Source organism: Lotus japonicus, chromosome 6 (assembly GCF_012489685.1).
Source record: "Lotus japonicus ecotype B-129 chromosome 6, LjGifu_v1.2".
Classification (NCBI taxonomy): domain Eukaryota; kingdom Viridiplantae; phylum Streptophyta; class Magnoliopsida; order Fabales; family Fabaceae; genus Lotus; species Lotus japonicus.
Window position 1 is genome coordinate 19,694,722 of NC_080046.1, and position 21,104 is coordinate 19,715,825.

Here is a 21,104-nt window from a genome sequence, read left to right on the forward strand (position 1 = left end):
CCGTTATCGTCACGACCATCTACCCCCCCAAACAAACACATAGCAAACAAGCAGGGTCAGGTCCAACAAAAGAATGATAATGACAAAATCAACAACAACATATATAATATAAGTACATTATATGTCTTTTATGGGAAAGAGTCAGTTACAAACGGAATCTCACTTCACACAACCCACCAAAACTTCCATGGCCATAATCACGATCATCCGCAGATGAACAAATCTCGGAGGGGACTCACCGTACAACCCTCAATCATGTGGGGGGACTCACCGTCCGCCAGACTCACCGTCCGTCCACAGAATCACAAGGCGACCGCAGTCAGCCAATCACGTGGGGACTCACCGTACAACCCACAAAACACCCTCGCGTGCAAGGTACCATCGTTCTCATGGTCCATAGTCCTCACCAGACCTATGTCCAATTATTCACATTTACTTGCAAGCGAGTTTATTACACTTTTCTCTTTGTTAAGTCTCTAAAATCAATCCTAGAGTCTTATCATACTCTTTATACAACAACCTTCACAACACAACATTCACGGGTTACAAGGGAATTACGGCTAGGTGAGCGACCCTTGAACCATTAACTCAGAAAATAAATATAATCCACGTAAAGGAACGCAAGAACATTCACTCATGCATAATATATCATCGCAACTTCAACATATTGACAGCAGAAACAACTTTCACAAAAATAGAGCCACAGAATGCATCTTTCAACCAAAAATCACGTATGATACCTTTCTAGAAAGCTATTTTAAATATCTACAACTCTCTAGTTACACACTTGTTCATTTGAGTCCCAGAATTAGGTGATATTAGGCCTTAAAGCTAACTGTCCGGAACAGGAAGACAGCAGGTGTGACAGTTACTAAACACGACCCCCAGATCACATTACTAAACCAAAAATTATGATTTTTATATGTCTGGAAAGATATTTCGAAAATCTACAACTTTCATTTTAATCACTTTTTCATTTGATGACCATAAACAGGTAAAAAGGGGCTCTGAAGTCCGCTGTCCAGTACAGGAAACTGGCAGCGAAACTTCCACCTCTAGTTTAAGCTATAAACCATCTCAGCCCAAGGCTTTAAGCTATGTTCCAGCAATAAAATCAAATCACATAGGTCTCATATGATAATAGTACAGCAAGCAAACCTTCAACCCAAACCCTCATGCAAACCCTCAACAATCAAGATTCTTCACAAACAAACATAGCAACAAGTCCCTAATAAACTACCCAAGTCCTAGGACCAGCCCTTACCTCGGGTTTTGAATGAATTTAGATGAAAAGAAGAAGCTTTGGTGATGAAAACAAAGTCCAGAACGCTGCTGTCCTCGTTCCTCTCTCTTCCTTCTTCCTCGCGAAACTCTCCCCCTTGTCGTTCTCCTCTCGCGCGCGCTACACGGCGGTGGTGGTGGCTTGGGCGGCGGCTCCCCTTGCTCTCTCTCTCTCTAGAGTTCTCTCTTTTCTCTCTTCTGTATTTTCCCTTTCTGTTCTTACGTGAAACTTGTGCAGGTTCTGTTCTGAATGAGGGAAACAAAATAGGGTTTTCCCCTTAATCCCATGCAAACCACAAGTGGGCTAGGGTTTTGTTTTCCACAAGCCCGACCCAAGTCCAACCTTAACCCACCAGTCTAATTACCTAATCAGACCTGAAACTTACTAAAACCTAAGCCCTCAAAGGTAAATTCATAATTAAATTCGGACTTAGAAGAAAAACAATGTAATAATCCCGCTGGCACTGTACAGCCGGAACTACGTTCACTAAAACGGGGATATCTGGAGCTACAGATATCGGATCGACACGAAACCACTTGGAGAATTTTCTAGACTTAAAGGGCTACAACGCTCATGAAGGACGTTTTCCCAAATGAAGTCGTTAAGACCCTCTAAAAATTCGCACAAGTTGACAGTTCTAATCTGCCAGTTATCAAACATAGCCAAAAACTTCAATTTTATTCAAACTTCCATAAAATTTGTTCCAAGTTGAACTTAGGGCCTTACATTCCTACTCAGCATACCTCTGGTGTTTCTGTAACTCTTGCCAAATTGATCTATAGGATTGGCAAGTCCATTGCGTTTGATTTTGGTGCTTTTGTTTTTTAGCAGACATTGAAGCATGCTGATACTTTTGCTGTGAAGCTGCCTGTTTCATTTCCCTCACTTCTTACTGAGATCATTCTCAAGCAGCATCCTCAGATTCTCAGGGCTAATGAAGTGGCTATGTTTCGTGGATGGACTGGGTGAGACCCTAGGGTCCCTCGCCCAGGAGCGCCAGCTTAGGGCGACGAGCAGACCAGGGACTTGGGCCTCCTCCCAGAGGCCCAACCGGCCCATTAGGAAGGGATAGAGGCGCCAAGCCCAACTCCACATCTATAAATAGGGGATGAATACCAATTGTAAAGGACTCTTAGCTCATTTGAGAAATAACAAGATTGAAATTCAGTTACTTTTTCTCTCTAAAGCGGTTACGCTCTCATTCTCTCTAGGAATCTCGCATCACGTTCCTTACACTCTAGATACTATACCTCATCTCGATGTTCATGGATAGAACATTTGGCGCCGTCTGTGGGGATCGGTAGATTTCGATTCCCGGACTACGTGGATTGAGATGGGAAATAACAGGACTAACAACCTCTTCCTTGGGAAAATTAAAAGAAACAATCCCACTAGATCCTTCCTTCTAGAAGCAACGAAAATTAGTTTGTAGTAATGAATTTGTAGTTCTTTTTAATAATTTTCCTAAATTACCCTCATTGAAAGCTATCTCTCCTTTATTTCACTATCTCTAAATGATAATGGTCTTAGAAATAAAGAAAAAATTTCAATAGTGGAAAATTTTAAGTATTAGCATAAGGGTAGACATACAAAAATTATCAATGCTTCTTATATATTCTAAATTGATTTATATTTCGCGAAAAATAAAACTCATAAAAGTGGCTTATAATAGGGACAGAGGGAGTATAACTGTAATATATATGAAAATACTCAAAAACATGTGGCAGGAAGTCACAGCTACTGGTACAACATCTTTTTATGTGTTGGGACGATGTCAAGATGTTGTATTTATGATAACTAGAAATAGATCTTTTGTTCATTACTAGAACTCAATATGTGCAAACTTGTTCCTTTATGAAAACTTCTCATTTTTGTTCATCACAATTCCCAAAATATTATGACTAAACATTAAACAGTGCAAATATCACAACACTTTGTTGAGTGATCTTGCTGTAACAGGACCCCAACATGCCTTCTTCAGCAAATAGAATTTCATGTAGCATCCTTCAACAAAATTTTATCAAATTCGAGAGCACCATAAAGGCTACATTCACCAATGAGGCTGAAGGGTCAAGCTAAACAATAAGCTGATTGAGGGCATTAATGGTGCAAAATACATGATTTATTGGTCAATCATTTTTGCTACATAACTACATTTTATGGAAAATATAACGCTTAATCAATTCATAAAAGGATAATTGAAGGGAGTTTTCATGAAAACGTTGACCACAATTTGAAGGAATGTATTAGCTAGTTCTATTATGCAGTCTTTTGTTTGAAAGACTGTCGTATTCCCAAAACATGAACAAACAAGCATCATAATAAACTAGGTCCGCTATCTTAGGTGGCAACAAAAGATTGTCAGATACAATTACCAAATGCCTGCATGTCCAGAAATTACGATAGGAATTCACAGAACCAGAGAACCAAACTCCACAATTACTAATAATCCGAGCTTCACAAATTATGGCAGTATGTTCCTACCACAATTGATGAGACTACTAGTAAACAACTATACCACTAATAAGCTTCAACAAAAAGAAATCTAAATAACAAAACACTTCCACAGCCACCCCATATGACCAGCACCAAACGTACCACATCAAGTATGCTCACCACGAATCCTCCTTGCTAACTGGATATCCTTAGGCATGATAGTGACACGCTTAGCATGGATGGCACACAAGTTGGTGTCCTCAAAGAGTCCAACGAGGTATGCCTCAGCAGCTTCTTGCAATACAAGGACAGCATGACTCTGGAAACGCAGGTCAGTCTGCAACCACAGGAAAAAATACATAACTTGAGTCACAATGATTAAGAAAAAAAACACATAAGACCTGAATCTCACATCAGTAATTACACATTACCTTGAAGTCCTGAGCAATTTCACGAACCAACCTCTGGAAAGGGAGTTTCCTGATCAGCACATCAGTACTCTTTTGGTACTTCCTAATCTCACTGTTCCATCAACAACAATTTAATAATTAGTAAACATAAAAAAATCAATAAAATGGAAACCCCAGTAAAACAATAAAATATAAAGGATTCTAGAAAAGGATCACTGACCGAAGAGCAACAGTTCCAGGACGGTAACGATGCGGCTTCTTGATCCCACCGATGGTTGATACAGACTTACGACCAGCCTAAAGTAGAAAAAACAAAATCATGAAACCGTTGGCCAAAATTTCAAGCACCCAATACAAATTAAGAGAATAAGGATTGAGGTGATGATTCCAGAACAAACCTTGGTTGCAAGCTGCTTCCTGGGAACTTTTCCACCGGTTGACATACGAGCAGTTTGCTTGGTACGAGCCATCTGTATATGTCAACGGCCGAAAAAAAATTCAGAAAAACACAAGAAAGTAAAACAACAAACACAACCTGATAACAACATTTAAAGATCATGGACATTCTCGTCCCCTCAATCAAAACAATCATGGCTACCGGTGAAATATAATTGTAACCTAATTCTTATATAAATAAAAAATATGAATAAAAACGATGAATTTGGCAAATAAAATTATCGTCAACTCCAAGATAAAGGAATTGAGAACCCGAAAATTAGAAAAGAAGAATCAAATAATTGAATCGTGACGCAATTTGAAAAGCATCTAATCATTCAAACTCAAATAGATAACAATAATGTAAAGCAAATCATCACAACTGAAGAATCAATAAACCCTAATTCCCTAGATCTAGAAAAGACAGAACCCTAAAAGTGGAACAAATTGAAAAATACCAAATTAGAATGCAGAATCAAACAATTCAATTGTTACGAAATTTGAAACACATCAAATCTTCATATAGATAACAATTATGTAAAACAAATTACGATAACAAACACTCAATAAACCCCAATTTCCAAAATCCTGAAAGGAAAGAAAAAACTAACCTCGAAAGACTTTGATTCGTTCTTCTTCAAATTGAATTGAGGGGGAAAATGATCTAAAGTTTTGCGAGGTTTGGTGATGAGGGCCTATATATAGTGGAGGCGTGTGTTCTGGGAATGAACATTGAAGGAAAGGATGGTACCTAGGGAGTGGAAGAATGTGCTAAAGAGAGAATGAGAATGCTGAATTTCATGTGTTATTTCATAAAGTGAACAAAAGTCCCCTACAATTGGTAACTACCTCTTATTTATAGAGCTTGGGCACTACCTATTGGGCCAATTGGGCCTCCAAGGCCGAGGCCCAACTTAAGGCCAGGGCCTCGCCTCGGGGCGGGCTACACGCTGGGCGTTGCCCCTCTAGGGGCTCGCCCAGTCCAATAGTCCACAAGACACCGAGCTCGAAGCATGAGAGTTAAGTGTGTCTTTTATATGCTTTTACATGTATCCTATAGTACACTGGGATCTAAGCTGCCAACATGGCTTTGAAAAAAGAAGTAAACTACGTCACCAACATGGCGTAAGCAAAAAGAAACAAGCATTTTTGGTCTTGGCGAACAACCCAAACTGGCAAGTCCACAAGTCCACAAGTCCACAAGCGGCGAGAACGACCACTCCATACTGGCGATTGGTTGGAGTAGGTGAGCGATCGTTCGCCGGTGAGAAAAGGTGGCAGGCGTTGATCATGTACTGATCACCCAAGTGTTGACTGGCAATGTCCCTGGCGAGTGACTAAACTTTAATGCTGGTATTACTTGTCAGGCGATGGCGTTTGGTTTCTATGGTGGCGAGGCCTTTCGCGCTTCCTCTTATTTCAAAAACCTTTCAAATCCCTAACTGCTCCACGTGACGCGTCAGTTACATCAGTTTTCCTCTTTCTCCGGAACCGTCACTTCACTTTTCATAACTGTCCCATCGTGCGCAGTAAACCCCATCACACGTGTTCCACTTCCCCAAAAAACCATCATGACTTCCAATCTTCCACACGTGTCCAACACGCGTCACCTTTCCAACTTCTCCCCCTGCCTATAAAAACCCTTCTTCCCTACAATCATCCTTTTCCGAGACCACTTTTTACCTCCCTTATTGCCTACCAAGCTCCTTCTTCCAACTTCCGCTCCGGTGCCGTTGCCTACCACCCTTTCCGCTACCCACTCTTCACATCCTTCTCCAGTGAGTCCTCCTTCCCTTACTTCTGCATCATATCTCTACTCATCCTTTTTCCCCTTTCACTCATTTGACTATAGAAGATGGCTTCAAACCCTAACTCCCCTAATCACTCCTCCTCTTCTTCTGGGAGTGATCCTGACTCTACCGCAGCCGGCGGCCTCCGTTTAGAGGTCCCGGAGGTCCCTCAATATCGATTAAAAACTTTCACAACCCTGCCCCTCCCAGTCCAAATAGCGCCCTCACACGAGGCCATTGACCAACCTTCCGTTTTCCAAGATAGGGAGACTATCGTGGAATTCATAAGTAGCCTTGGCGGTTTGTCTGATGATGACGAAATAAACGCCAAACTCCGGATTTGGCCCTGCAGTGCTGAAGACCGCCCCTGGCTTCACAGGGCCGACGGCGATGTAAAGGGATCTCATTTCTTTTTTACCTATAAGTATATGTTTGGCGAGCTTGGAGTCATACTTCCTTTTTCGCCCTTCATTCAGACCGTTCTCCGCGATATCAACGCGGCTCCTTGCCAACTTCACCCCAATGCCTGGGCCTTCATCCGGTGCTTTGAGATCTTGTGCGCCGCTGTTGGCACCGCCCCATCTCCCACCAGCTTCTTTTACCTCTACGATGTTGACCCCAAGTCCATCAAAAATAAAGGGTGGATTTCTTTAAAGGCCCGGGCTGGCCGTAAATGCTTGAATCCTCATAAAAGCAACGCTAAGTCCTCCTTTGCCCGAAGATACTTCCGCGTGGCGGTTCACCCCGCCTATCCAGAAGCCTTCACTCTTAGGGATGGGACTGCCCTTTTTCCCCTTTACTGGACGGAGAAGCCTAATGGGATTACCGATCCTTCAGAAGAATCTTTGTCTGCCAACGACAAAGCCCTTTTAAATCTCCTTGCCCCACTTCCTGTTCTTGACTGCTCAACAGTCCTTGAGGGTGCTCCCCGCTCAAGTACACCCAAATATCTAGGTCACTAATAGTTAACTTTTATCATCTATATTTTCTTTCCTATCTCTTATGTTGCTACTGACCCCCCCTTTTTTCCTTATTTAATGTTGCAGAAGATATGAATTTCACCAACGCCGAGCTCTTGAAAGCTCGTGAGAGGAGAATGACCCGTTTTTCTCCAAAGTTCAACAACGAGGGCGATAGGAAAAAGCGGGGCGGTGCTGAGAACCAAGCTGAGGGCGCCCAAGCCCCCAAAAGGAGGAAATTGGTCAAAGTATCCTCTGCCGCCGGCTCCTCCACCCCCGGCGCTCAGCCCACTACTGCCGCTGCGCCTAAAGGCAAAAAGGTTGCCAAAGCCTCCGCCGCCACGGCCACCGAGTCCACCACCATCCCAGCTCCCAATTCCGCTACCGCGGGCGCGGCCACCGCAGCCGCCGCCAAGTCCACTACTGTAGGCGCCACAGCCGCCTCCGCCGATGCCACAACAACCTCTGTTGACCAGTTACCAGCCACAGCCGCCTCCGCCGGTGCCACAACAACCTCTGTTGACCAGTCACCATCCGCCAACACAACCACCAACATTTCTCAACCCTCAGCTGTTGAGAAACTTGTCGCCGTCAATGCCACAAAAGCTGCTGCGTCCTCCGATGCTCCTGCTGGGGAGAAAGAAAAAGAAAATGAAACCCCCAGGTCTCCCCCTCGCCAAGACACACCTCCTAGCCCGCCCCCGACAAATGATGGGCGCTCCGCGTCTTCCCCGCCTCGCCACGAAGAGAGACCTTCTCCTGATGCCGCCGCTACCTTTGAAGCGACCCAGATCGAGCAAGCTCCTAGTAAAGAGGGCGGCTCCTCCAGCTACTACAACATGCTTCCCAACGCCATTGAACCTTCAGAATTCTTGCTTACCGGCCTCAACCGTGACGCCATAGAGAAAGAAGTTTTGAGCCGGGGTATTAATGAAACCAAGGAGGAAACCCTTGCTTGTCTTCTACGCGCTGGGTGTATTTTTGCCCATGCGTTTGACAATTTCAACGCCGCCGCTGCTGAAACTGAACGGTTGAGGACTGAGAACACCAAGTACCAGGAGGACGCCGCCGCTTGGAAGAAACGCTTCGACAAACTGCTAGATCAAGCGGGCAAAGAAAAATTCTAGGCTGACAAGTTGATTGGCACGGCGGGAATTAAAATCGGCGAACTAGAGGATCAACTGGCGCTGATGAAGGAAGAAGCGGATGATCTCGATGCAAGTCTCCAAGCTTGCAAAAAGGAAAAAGACCAAGCTGAGAAAGACTTGATCGCCAGGGACGAGGCGCTGGTTGCTAAGGAGTTAGAGCTCGAAGCATTGCGCGCTGAGCTGGAGTCAGTGAAAAAGGCGCTGGCGGAGCAAGAGAAAAAGTCCGCTGAGTCCTTGGCTTCGGCGAAGTCTGACATGGAGGCGGTGATGCGAGCCACGTCCGAAGAGATCAAGAAGGCGAACGAAGCTCATGGGGAAGCCCTCGCCACCAAAGATGCCGAGATTACTACCCATCTTGCGAAGATTAAAGGGCTAGAGGACGAGCTGGCGATGGAGAAAGCCAAAGCCGCTGAGGCGAGAGAACAAGACGCTGACATTGCCTATGACAATCGCGAGCGCGGCTTCTACCTCGCCAAAGACCAGGTGTATAGCCCAAGTTTTTAAGCTTATGCTAAGTGAATAAATTTCTTATTCACGATTAGGGATGATGTAATATGAAGGGAAACCTGAACAAAAGATTATTAAATGAAATATATTTATGAAGGAGAAAGTTCAGGAAAAGTTCAAGGATTACATTATGATCGTTAAAAGTTATAGCACGATCGTTTTACGCTTCAACCTAGGTCAGAAACCCTAGTATATAGCTAATTTTCACTTTTAGGCACGATGGAAGTTAATTCCAAAAATCTTCAGAGAAATGTTAGAACTTCTCTTTTTCCATATATCAAAATCGTTTCGAGGCGAAACTCTAGGATCTACGAACGTCCGATTCCAATCATCGGAAGTTTGCCGAAACCGAAACCCTGGTATTTCAAAACCCTAGAATTTCTCGACAATGAAGACTTTTTCTATTCAGAGCTTCAAATGAATATTCCACACGCGTACACCCATTTCTCTTGATGATTTCAATCTTTCTTCAGAAGGAAGTTTTCTATTCCGACATTCGATGCAAAAAGCAACTTATCGGGTAAAATAGTTTTATACCGACTATGCATTAGTTGCCAAAAATACAAGGAGACCTCTTTATAGTTTTGGAATTCTTTTGCCAAAACATATCTATTAATTCACGGAGAATGACGCCGGAAAAATCAGATTCGCGAAACTTTCATTTTCCCGCGAATTTCCATCTTCTATATATAGCAAAGAAAGGAAGAAAAACACAAATTTTCCTCCATTTTTCTCTCCAAACCCGCGGCCAAGAACAAGGAAGAAGGAAGAAGAGTTTTTGTTCAATCCTTGCTTGATCGTCGATCAATCAGTTGCTACTTCAAGGTTTCGAGGTATAGTCGCTAATCCTTACCTCTGATCGCTTTTTCCATAGCTTTTCTGTAGACTTTTCTGAGCTGATAGTTTATGGATTTTTGCAAAACTATCCCGAATCTTTCATTTCTGATTCTAAACCTCTTCTGTATGTGCCCAAGATCACTTCTGCCGGATTAGATTTTCCGTTATGTCGCCGGAATTCCGCCGGAATCAATTTTAGCCTTAAATACCCATTTTTGGAGTTTTTGAAGTAAAGCTTCAACCTTTAGGCTAAAAACTATCGCCTTAGCTTAGTGCTAGTAGGATTAGTTGTCATAAACGTCGTTGGTGACGTCCCTGTCAAATTTGGTTTTTGGGATTTCAGTTTTGAAATTTCTAAGTTAAAAATCATGACCAAAATACCCCTGCGACAGTTTTTGATCCGATAATTTTTCCGAGTTCAGAATACCCTTAGTTACGGCTAATGATAGCATAGGAACCAAGTTTGATCGAAGAAAAATCGAGTCTCCTAATTGTGAAAAGTGGCCGAACCTATTTAAGGGGGGGAGGAAAATTTCCTTTTCTGTGATTCTGATAGTATTTCTGTGATTTTGTTTTAAAGGAACTTTTGAGGAATTTTCTGAGGAACAACACTTTGAGTGTGAGGAAGCGTTTGACGATCATTCTGGAGAACCTTCAGGTGAGGGCTTCTCACTGAATCTCTAGTTAATACTTAGGGTCGATGCTGTCGACATTGTTTACTGTTTATGCACTGGATTGTGTGTGATTGGAAAATGTTTTCTGAGGCTTCGGCTGACAATGTAGATGATGCATCTACTGAATGTTTTTGATGAGTGAATTACATGCTAAGTGCTAATTGGGTAATTTAGGATGTGTGGTGCATGCCTTATATGCTAAGTGCTACGTGGTTATTGCTTAATATATTGATATATGACATGTTGATTGGTTGTGCTGAGTTATTTATACTTATGCAATGAAATCTGAGTTTCTGAACGGTGAGAATAGCGGGCAGGTCATGCCGATTTTATTTTGAGAGTTTTGAGAAAGCTTGATAGGACGAATGAGATTCGGGCCTTGTTATGATGTTTATGGATCGAGACATTCTCTGGAGTCATTTGGGGATTAGGAGATCCCGAGAACTGATAGGATTTGCGATAAGACTAAAAGGATACTATTTTGTAAAGAAAACTCATAAGACATTAAAAAACCTCTAAATCTTTAAGTAATGATAACAAACTCGAAAGGAAGCTTCGGATGCAAATCATAGTTTAGGAAAACGAGAAGTTTCGTCGGATCCGAGTGCTGAGAAAATTGAGAGGCGTTGAGTATGTGTTGTGGATGTGCTGTTGGAGCAGCATTTGTTGTTGTGCTGTTGGAGCAGCTATGTGGTTGGGCTATCCTGGGGATAAGTCCGGGAAACCGTTAGTTTCCGAGAGTGTGATACTCTGTGCTCGTTGAGCAGTTGTGACCATCGGATTGAGATGAGTCGGATGATTTGGAGATCATCATGAATTACTATATTGTTGTGAAGAAGTGCCTTTTGTCGCAGAATCGACTTTACCTTAGGGTAAGCTTTTAGAGACATTAATTTAGCTAGAACACGTGGCGACGTGTCGAGTGAGGTCGGAGACGTTGTTTGGCTAATCACTGCATAGCATGCACTCATTAAGTGGTTTAAACACGGCGAGATACCGGACCCCGACGGATTCCAAAATTGGTTATAAGACCAGGATTTCCGCGTAAGAGCGCTGCTAGGTGACTCTTAGTAGCAGACCGAAATGGCAGGCCTTCGGGTTTTATGCTGATCTGACTACATGCTGTTGTTGGAGTAAGAGGCACACGGGCCGAAATGGTCCCACCGTGGCTGGTGCTAGGGCTGTTCCGATGATGTCCATCCGTTCCGGAATGCATATTGGTTGACTGGGTTAACCTGCATTGCATATCATGCAACATGCATACTAATTTAGTTGTCGAGTGTGATTGTTATTTGTTAATCCTATTTGGAACATGCTATTTGTTATTGTTGTCATTTACGTTCATTATGGAACATGAAACCCTAGGATGCTATCCCTAGTTATAAGCCTAAGTGGCTATTTTATCATCTGTACCTATTGGGTTTATTATCTACATAGTTCTTTAGAGTTGACCCTCGCGTCTTCTGTGTGTGTTTTGGCGGACAATGCCTTTTGTCAGATGTCCATTGCGGACTGGTTCACAATGGTCCACCCTTCGGGGGGGATTAGGTACGAGATGATCGATCATGACGACCCCGGGTCGTGGGTGGTTGACCCCGCGAGCCATCGAGCGACGTATTCGGGGCGTATCATGGAGGACCACGTAGATAGTGGAGGACTCCTGAGGTCAGGAGTGTTGAGGAGATGCTCTGTCAGCTTCAACTTGCCACCGGGCGTTCACTGTGGACCAGGACTTGGAGGACCACCACCACCACCGTTGTCTTCAGACGAGGAGGATCCCTCAGAGGAGGAGCCAGTGGGAGTGCCTTCGACAGGGTCTAGTGCACCCAGCGTAGCGGTCATTGATGATCAGGGTTCGGGCCCTAAGCCCGTGAGTCCAGCATCGGAGCGCACTGCAGTTGCGAGGGGAGGACGGATAGGGTTGGTAGACTTAGTTGTTCTGGATTCAGATTCAACGACGATCATGCTAGCACATAGTTTTGAGTGTTGATATGAGCTCCTCGAGTTAGGATTAGTGTAGGAGTAGAGTTTAGCTCTGACAGTCTTGCTTCATTTGCTTCTTTAGGGGACAGGGTAGTTCCGCCTATAGCTTTTTGTGTGGTTTCCTTATGGGAATCACAGAGAGTTGGCTGGACTTAGGAGGTCTTATTTTCAGGCCATTGGGTCAGCTTATTCTCAGTTTTGAGGGATAGTGTTGCGGACACTTACCTTTATATTCGGTTTGTACATATTTCCTACGGGCGCTACTCTTCTATTACCGTCACTGGAGGTTTACTCGTGACGAGGTTGTTACTTGCAGCGGGGGCTGTTTATATATTGTATATTAGTTCTATTGCTTTTCGCATTTGGGTTTTATTTAATTCAGTCTTGTCTTAGTTATTATCAAAAAAAAAAAAATATTCACGTTTTTCCGCATTAAGTTTATTTTTGGTTACTAAAGTGACGCCACCGAAATCGGGGTGTTACACCAGGCCCAACATTTGTTCCCGAACCTTGATTTTAGCGCTATGGGAGTATTGAAAGAGATCACCGCTGAAGGACTGGTTGGTCCTGATGATCCTCCTCTGATTGACCAACACCTCTGGACGGCAACTGAAGAAGAAGAAGAAGAAACAGAAGAGGAAGAAAGAAATAATGAATAGTGTAATTTTAATTTTACTTAGCCTTTACCACCCTCTGTAATGCACTTTTCCGTCATTCCTATATATAAGCAACCTTTCGCCATAGTTTTTATATCGCCTCTGAATACTTTGTAAATTTTGTTGGATTGCCTTCGCCGTACATTTTTTTTTGGTCGCCGCATTCTTATTGTTTAAAAAATTTAAGAATGAATTTCGTAGTTTAACGCCCCAACACGCCGGAGTAATAAGATACTCAACATCCTGAGTGACCAAGCACTCGCCTTCCACCTTATTCATTCGCCGACCTTATATCTCGCGCTATTTTTCACGCGTCATATGATTGAATTACGCCTAACGACTTCGTGCATTAATTTTAACTAGGACTTGTTGCTTGGTATTTCACCGCCAAGACTTTTAGACATTTTCCACAAAGGAATAAACGGCCTCCATTCTTGAGGGCTTCGCCCGGGGCTTTGCCCGCTCGGGGCTTACAATGCTTGGGTCCCAATGGCCATTTGGGGGTCCTAAGTCTTTTGCCTAGTTTATGGTGCTCGTCGTATTCTGGCGAGACTTACCCAGCACGTCGTTTACGGGACCGGCGATCACATCAGACTTTCCGGGGGGAGATTCCCAGGCGTCAAAGGCCCTTTGTGGAATCGCCGCCACCTTCAGGGTTCCAGCAAGCCCCTTTGGGGATCAAGCTTGTCCCACCTAGTGATCGCCGTAATTCTTTATATCGATCGGCAATTCCGATCGTCAGGGAATCCCTGGAATTTTTGGATGTGAATTTCATGAACTTTCGTTTTATTGATGGAGCGTCTCGCTAAAAAACTCCTTTCGGAGAAAAAGAGCACGCTTTTGTTACAATGGAGAGTTTTGAGGTACTTTTAGAGAAACTGAAAATATCTATCTTCGGTGAATTCACTTTACCCACGATCAACTGTAATAATAGCGCAGGCTCAAACCGTTGAACGACCTGGGTAATCGCCTTCCATCAAGCTCCTCCAAGTGATAGGCCCCTGTACCAAGAACCTTGATAATGCGGTAAGGCCCTTCCCAGTTCGGAGTCAGCTTGTTTCCTGGGGCTCCTGACCGCCACTTTAGGACCAGATCGCCAACTTGCATATCTCGAACGCGAACCCTACTATTGTACTTGGCGGCCACGCGCTGCTTCATCGCCGTTTCCCGAATGTGCGCCTCGTCACGCGTTTCGGACAAAAGATCCAACTCCATCGCCATATTGGCTTGATTCTCCCCTTCAAAATCCGGCCGAGTCCGCCATGTGAAATTGTCAATCTCCACCAGCAACATGGCATCTACCCCATAGGTCATCCTAAAGGGGGTTTCTCTTGTAGTAGATTGCACAGTGGTGTTGTACGACCATAGTACCACTGGGAGTTCATCCAGCCAGGCTCCCTTAGCTTCCTCAAGCCGTCGCCTTAGTCCATGCAGAATTACCTTGTTCGTAGATTCTACTTGCCCGTTCGTTTGCGGATGCTCCACAGAGGCAAATCTCATCTGTATGCCCATTTCCTTGCAAAATTCCCTTGTTTGGTTGCTTGAAAACTGGGTCCCGTTATCGGATACAATCGCCCTTGGGATCCCAAACCTACAAACAATATGCCTCCAGTGAAAGTTGACTATTTTTGCAGAGGTTATTTTGGCCAGGGACTCGGCTTCAATCCATTTAGTGAAATAGTCCACCGCCACTAATATAAACTTCATTTGCGACCTGGCGGTCGGAAAAGGTCCTACCAAATCCACACCCCACATGGCGAAAGACCATGGGGCGCTCATCGTTACCAGCTCTTTTGGCGGTGCCTTAGACAAATCAGCAAACACTTGACATTTTTTGCACCGCTTCACAAAGTCCATACAATCTTTCCTGAGGGTGGGCCAGTAGAATCCCGCTCTTAACACCTTGCAAGCCAAAGATCTCCCCCCAATGTGGCTTGCACACACTCCCTCATGCACCTCAGACATTATCGCCTCGTATTTTTCCGGCGGTACGCATTTTAGCAATGGCGTCAAAAAACCACGGCGATACAAGTGTCCGTCAATGAGAGTATAGTGGCTCGCCTCTCGCCGTTGCTCCTTTGTGCATTGCTCCACTTCCGCCGGGTCCCCCGCCAAGATAGATAATATGGGTCCCATCCACGTCGCCCCTCTGTTCACACATGCCATGAGCTCGCCTTCAATGCTGGGGAACGCCAGCGTTTCCTGAATCACACTTTTGTTGTTCCCGGGCTTCCGCGTGCTCGCCAATTTGGCCAACGCGTCCGCCCGCTGGTTTCCTGCCCGAGGAACATACTCTACTACAACCTCTTGAAAAAGTGTCATCAAATATCGCACTCGCTCAAGGTACTTGATCAGATTGGGATCTTTGACCTGGAAAGTGCCCTTCACTTGATTCTCCACCAACTCCGAGTCCGTTCTTATCAACAAACTTCCGATCTTTACTTCCCGCGCCAACTTCAACCCGGCGATGAGAGCTTCATACTCTGCCTGGTTGTTTGTGGCCTTGAACTCGAATTTCAGCGATTGTTCCAGTACTAGATCTCCTGGTCCTTCCAACGTTACTCCCGCGCCGCTCCCACTGCTATTGGAGGATCCATCTACAAAGAGAGTCCACTGAGTGTCCACTCTTTCAAACCGATCTGGGGTCAACTCCACCACAAAATCAGCCAGCGACTGTGCGCCAACCGTGCCTCGCTTATCATATTGTAACCCATATTCGGACAATTCAACCGACCAGGCGACTAATCTACCTGACAAATCCGGTTTTTGCAACACTTGTCTTAGGGGTAAATCCGTCCGCACCTTTACTGGAAAACTCTGAAAATAAGGTCTCAACCGCCGGGCGGTGACAAGGACCGCCAGTGTTGCCTTCTCAATTTTCTGGTATCTGACCTCTGCGCCCTGGAGTGTGTGGCTAACAAAATAAACGATTCGATGCTCGCCATCCACTTCCTGCAGTATCACAGAACTCAGTGCACTATCGCTCACAGCAAAATACAAGTGCAGCGGGTGTCCCTGTATTGGTTTTGACAAGATTGGCGGTGATGACAGGAGTTCCTTGAGACGAACAAAAGCTTCTTCACACTCCGCTGTCCACTCGAATGCAACATTCTTTCGAAGACACTTGAAAAAAGGGAAGGATCTATCGCCAGACTTAGGGAGAAATCGAGATAGAGCTGTTATTCGCCCTGTTAAACGTTGGACTTCTTTTACATTAGAGGGACTTTTCATCTGCTGAATCGCCTTGCATTTATCTGGATTTATCTCTATCCCTCTGGATGTGATCATGAATCCTAAAAACTTGCCACCCTGAACACCAAAAGAGCATTTCTCCGGGTTGAGGCGCATATTGTGCTTCCTTATCTCGCCAAATGCTTCTTCCAGATCTTGATGATGATCCAAACCACGTACTGACTTAACGATCATATCATCAACGTAAACTTCCATGTTTCTTCCCACCTGTCCAGCAAAAACCCTATCCATCAACCTTTGGTAGGTCGCCCCAGCATTCTTTAATCCAAATGGCATGGTGCGATCGCAATAATTGACTCTGGCGGTCATGAAAGCCGTTTTGTCTTCGTCCGCCGGGTGCATGCGGATTTAATGATAACCAGAATAAGCATCCATCAAGCTAAGCAGTTCGTTGCCCCAGGCACCATCAACGAGACCATCAATGCTGGGAAGGGGATACGAATCCTTTGGGCATGCCTTGTTTAAGTCAGTGTAGTCCACGCACATCCGCCATTTCCCGTTCGCCTTCTTCACGATCACGACGTTCGCCAACCACGTCGGATATTTCACTTCCCTGATGAATTCTGCCGCCAGCAGCTTGTCGACTTCCTGTTGTACCGCCTTCCCCTTGTCTCCACCCAAGCGCTGCCTGAGTTGTGAAACTGGCTTGACACTTGGATTCAATGCTAATCGATGGCAGATGAAGTTTGGATCAATCCCGGGCATGTCCTTGCAGCTCCAAGCAAACAAATCTAAGTTTTCACCTAACAACTTTGTCAGGCGTGTCTCCTGCTCGTCTGTTAATTTGGTCCCAAACTTCAAAGTGCGATCGCCAAACTTTAGCGCCTTTGTTTCCTCAATCGGCGTGGGCCTGTTCACTCGCCCCTCGCCACGTGGGTCAAGATTTTCATCCGAAGTTTCAATTTCATAACATCTGTGTCCGACCGACGCACTCTTCTTGCCGTACAAGTTGAGGCAATTATTATAACATTCCCTCGCCATCTTCTGGTCAACTTTCAGCTTGCCAACTTTTCCATTGCTTAGTGGATACTTGACTGCCAAGTGGGCTGTTGAAATTACAGCACAGAGGCGATTCAATGTATTTCGCCCAATGATGACATTGTAAGATGCCACCACCTGGAGAACCAGATATCTTACCTTCAAAACCCTGACACACTCATCTTCCCCGAATATTGTGTCTAGATCAATGTATCCTCGCACCATTACTTGCTCACCTGCAAAACCTACCAAGGTTCCCGCATATGGAGTCAGATCATTATCAGTTAGTCCCAACTTGTCGAATGCGTCACCATAGATAATATCAGCCGAACTACCCTGATCCAGGAGTACCCTTCTAACGTTGAAACTATTCAACCTTAATTGCACTACTATCGGGTCATCCTTGTGAGGTTTTATCCCCTCAAAGTCTGCCATCGAGATTGTTATGTCAGGATGCACGAATCCGAAAGCAACTTCATGAACTGAATTAACTGCGCGAACATGGTGTTTCCGCGCCGCATGGGTGTCGCCACCACCCCCGAATCCTCCAGCGATGGTGTTTATGGTCCCGACGGGCAGTCCTGAGTGTTGAGCGAACGTGTCATCAGCTCCTTTTGTGGCGATAGCCGCTGATTCCTGCTTTTTCTTTCCCTTATTGTCCGTTCTCTCCTCCTCCCGCTTATGCGTTTTGCTGTGGTCGCCGTTGTTGCGCCACTGGCCTTGGCGATTTCCTTGATATCTCGCCCGAATCAACTTATCAATCTCCCGCTGCAAAGTCCAGCAGTCGTCCGTGTCATGCCCGACGGATCGATGGTATTCACACCACTTCTTGGGATTGGCGTCCCGTGGTTGATGCTTCGGGACCTCTGGCTCATCCACTAGATTCGTGCCCCTCGCCTCGCGGAGCATATTTGCTAAATCTGTGTTCATCACCATGTCAGCCTCCTCCCGCTAGCGATGAGACCTAGATTGCCAAGGCTGGCGTTGTTCATAATCATCACGCCGTGGATATAACTGCTCCTTGGTCGGTTTTAACACCGCCTTCCCTTTACCTTGTCGTTGCTGCTTGCTATCCCCCTTATCTTCACCACTCTTATCTTTTTTTCGCGCGCTTGGGTGACGTGTCGCCTTTTTCCAGTTTCGCGCGCTTTCTTTTGAAAGCATCGTCCTCCTCGTCGAGAATATAAGTGCTGGCGCGAGCACGCATCTCTTCCATCGAACGTGCCGGCTTGCGTGTCAACTTGCTGTTTAACCCTCCCGGTAACAAACCATTTTTGAATGCTAGAGCACAGGCTCGAGGCTCCTCGTCCTCTACCTTGACCGATGTAGCGCTGTACCTTGCCATGTACTCCTTCAGTGACTCTCCTTCTTGTTGGCGAATATTGTATAGGTCATTGATCGTCACCGACTGATTCTTATTCGCCGAGAATTGCACTAGAAACTTGGATGAGAAGTCTCTGAAATTCGAAATCGATCCGCGCGGCAAAGTTGTGAACCATGCCATCGCTGTTGATTTGAACGTCGATGGAAACATCCTGCACTTCACCGCATCTGATGCCGCAATTATCACCATCTTTGTGTTGAAGTACAGAAGATGATCCTTTGGATCAGAATCTCCACTGTAAGAATCCAGAACTAACGTTTTCATATTATTTGGAATTGCCACACTCTCAACATCCTCCGAGAACGGACGGAACTCAGCTACGGAATCCGCTTCTCTGCCTTCCATCGTCTTGTTGCTCGCGGCGGTGGAAATCCAACTGAGCTTGTAGATGCTCATTCCGCTGTTGGATGTTGCCAATGCTGCGCATCATATGGCGCCATTGCTCCTGTGTCACCGCCGGTTGTTGCTCCGGAGCAGGTGAATCCTCTGGTGAGCGCTCCAGAGATCCGATATGCGAAGGCGATGGAGGAGGTGGTGGTGATGGAGGAGGAGAAGGCGGCACAGAAGTGCGTGTAGCCTGTACTCCTGCTGTTCGTATCGGGGCATCCAGGACAACTCGATGAGGCCGCCGAGGCGGCGAAATTCGCTGTCGCACTGGTGAATGATGCTGCTTCCTGCGTCGAGTCTCCATCTAAACCAGGGATGACGCAAACTCGATCGAAAAACGAACGCCGATCACAGAATCAGAATCGGAAAACTAGAGAATTGCCTAATCGTAATCGGAGATAGCTTCTTGCACAATCAATCCACGTGAATGGGAGTAGAAAGTTTATCTTCCCACAGACGGCGCCAAATGTTCTGGGAATGAACATTGAAGGAAAGGATTAGTACCTAGGGAGTGGAAGAATGTGCTAAAGAGAGAATGAGAATGCTGAATTTCATGTGTTATTTCATAAAGTGAGCAAAAGTCCCCTACAATTGGTAACTACCTCTTATTTATAGAGCTTGGGCACTACCTATTGGGCCAATAGGGCCTCCAAGGCCGAGGCCCAACTTAAGGCCAGGGCCTCGCCTCGGGTCGGGCTACACGCTGGGCGTTGCCCCTCTAGGGGCTCGCCCAGTCCAGCGTGGATCAATGTTCGAATGCGTACAATTCACTCTCTATATGTATTCTTTGTTTGGGATCGGACGGTGAGTGAAGTGTTGAGTTGTGCTTTCTCGAATTTAATAAACGGTTGCGATGTCATTCAGGATACAAGGAACAGATCGTGAAGTCTAGGTTGAGCATTCCCATTGGTTCCTTTAATTAACAAATTGAAGCCTTTTTTTTGTTTGGTTACCTTTGGAAGCTTGGAGTCTTTTTTTAATTAACAAATTGAAGACTAGTTGGAGCATTCCCATTGGTTCCTTTAATTAACAAATTGAAGCCTTTTTTTTGTTTGGTTACCTTTGGAAGCTTGGAGTCTTTTTTTAATTAACAAATTGAAGACTAGTTGGAGCATTCCCATTGGTTCCTCCAATTCTTTCTCTATATGCATTTCCTATCATATCACTTATATATCAATCATTTATCTATCTTCTCTTCACATTTTATCAAAGTGGAAGTAAAATTTATACGTGAACAAACTATAAGTTTTTTTCACAAAAAAAACTATAATTTGTGTTTCTAAGAAATCCAAAATACCCCTAATATTAAAACACCCCACCAGCCCATCACTTCCACAACTTACTATCTCCTTCACACATCCCTCTTCATTTATCTCTCTTTCTCTTTCACTTCCAATTCTTTCTCTTCTCAACTCTTTCCCAACCCAAAATCATTACCTTTAATTTTAAGCATTTCTTCAACCTCAACTTCATCTTGAGTAAATATCAATCTTATTCTCTTCTCCATTTTGGTTTTCATTTTTATCTTCTCCACCATTACCGTATACTGATTTCGCGTTTTATTATCTTCTTCATAAAGCCACTATTATACATTTAAATGATGAATTATTTAATAGGATTGTGACGTATAAGTCACTTGAAAACATTTTAATTCACCACTGTCACCATCAACCCCCTTCACCACCATCTCCACTGCCATTACCCTTCACCACTGCCACCGCCACTTCTAGAACCCCCCTCTACCACCAGAACCACTGCCACAACACCCTCTACCACCGCCCTACATCATTGTTGCCGCGACTACCACCACCAAAAATAAAAGTAATGCATTTTGAATTTAAGAGAGAAACAAACTTGGGAGCAAAGCTCTCCCAAGTGAGCTGCTATTTTTCATAAAAAGGTCTAACAAAGAGCAAAAATGTAGAAACAAAACTACGGCAACCAACCAAAAGAACAAAGAAAAAAAACCCCTTACGCCTAAGAGGA

The 21,104-nt window shown here is 44.7% G+C and overlaps 1 protein-coding gene across 1 annotated transcript; it reads right to left on the reverse strand.

The window, feature by feature from the left end:
• Nucleotides 1-3,663: 3,663 nt before the first annotated feature.
• On the reverse strand, nucleotides 3,664-12,985 carry LOC130726456 (histone H3.3-like). The gene is made up of 5 exons (XM_057577716.1): nucleotides 12,971-12,985; nucleotides 4,527-4,598; nucleotides 4,349-4,425; nucleotides 4,150-4,240; nucleotides 3,664-4,055 (listed from the first exon to the last, which is right to left on the reverse strand). Exons 2-5 carry the CDS (start codon nucleotides 4,596-4,598, stop codon nucleotides 3,885-3,887), a joined length of 411 nt encoding a protein of 136 aa, XP_057433699.1. The 5' UTR covers nucleotides 12,971-12,985; the 3' UTR covers nucleotides 3,664-3,884.
• Nucleotides 12,986-21,104: the final 8,119 nt, after the last annotated feature.

What these genes read in the sequence shown, in the direction of transcription:
- LOC130726456 (XM_057577716.1), bottom strand. Translation starts at nt 4,598, where the DNA reads ATGGCTCGTACCAAGCAAACTGCTCGTATGTCAACCGGTGGAAAAGTT. An exon ending in CCTGGAACTGTTGCTCTTCG is followed by an intron (nt 4,241 to 4,348) that starts GTCAGTGATCCT and finishes TTGATGGAACAG; the next exon opens with TGAGATTAGGAAGTACCAAA. An exon ending in AAATTGCTCAGGACTTCAAG is followed by an intron (nt 4,056 to 4,149) that starts GTAATGTGTAAT and finishes CTGTGGTTGCAG; the next exon opens with ACTGACCTGCGTTTCCAGAG.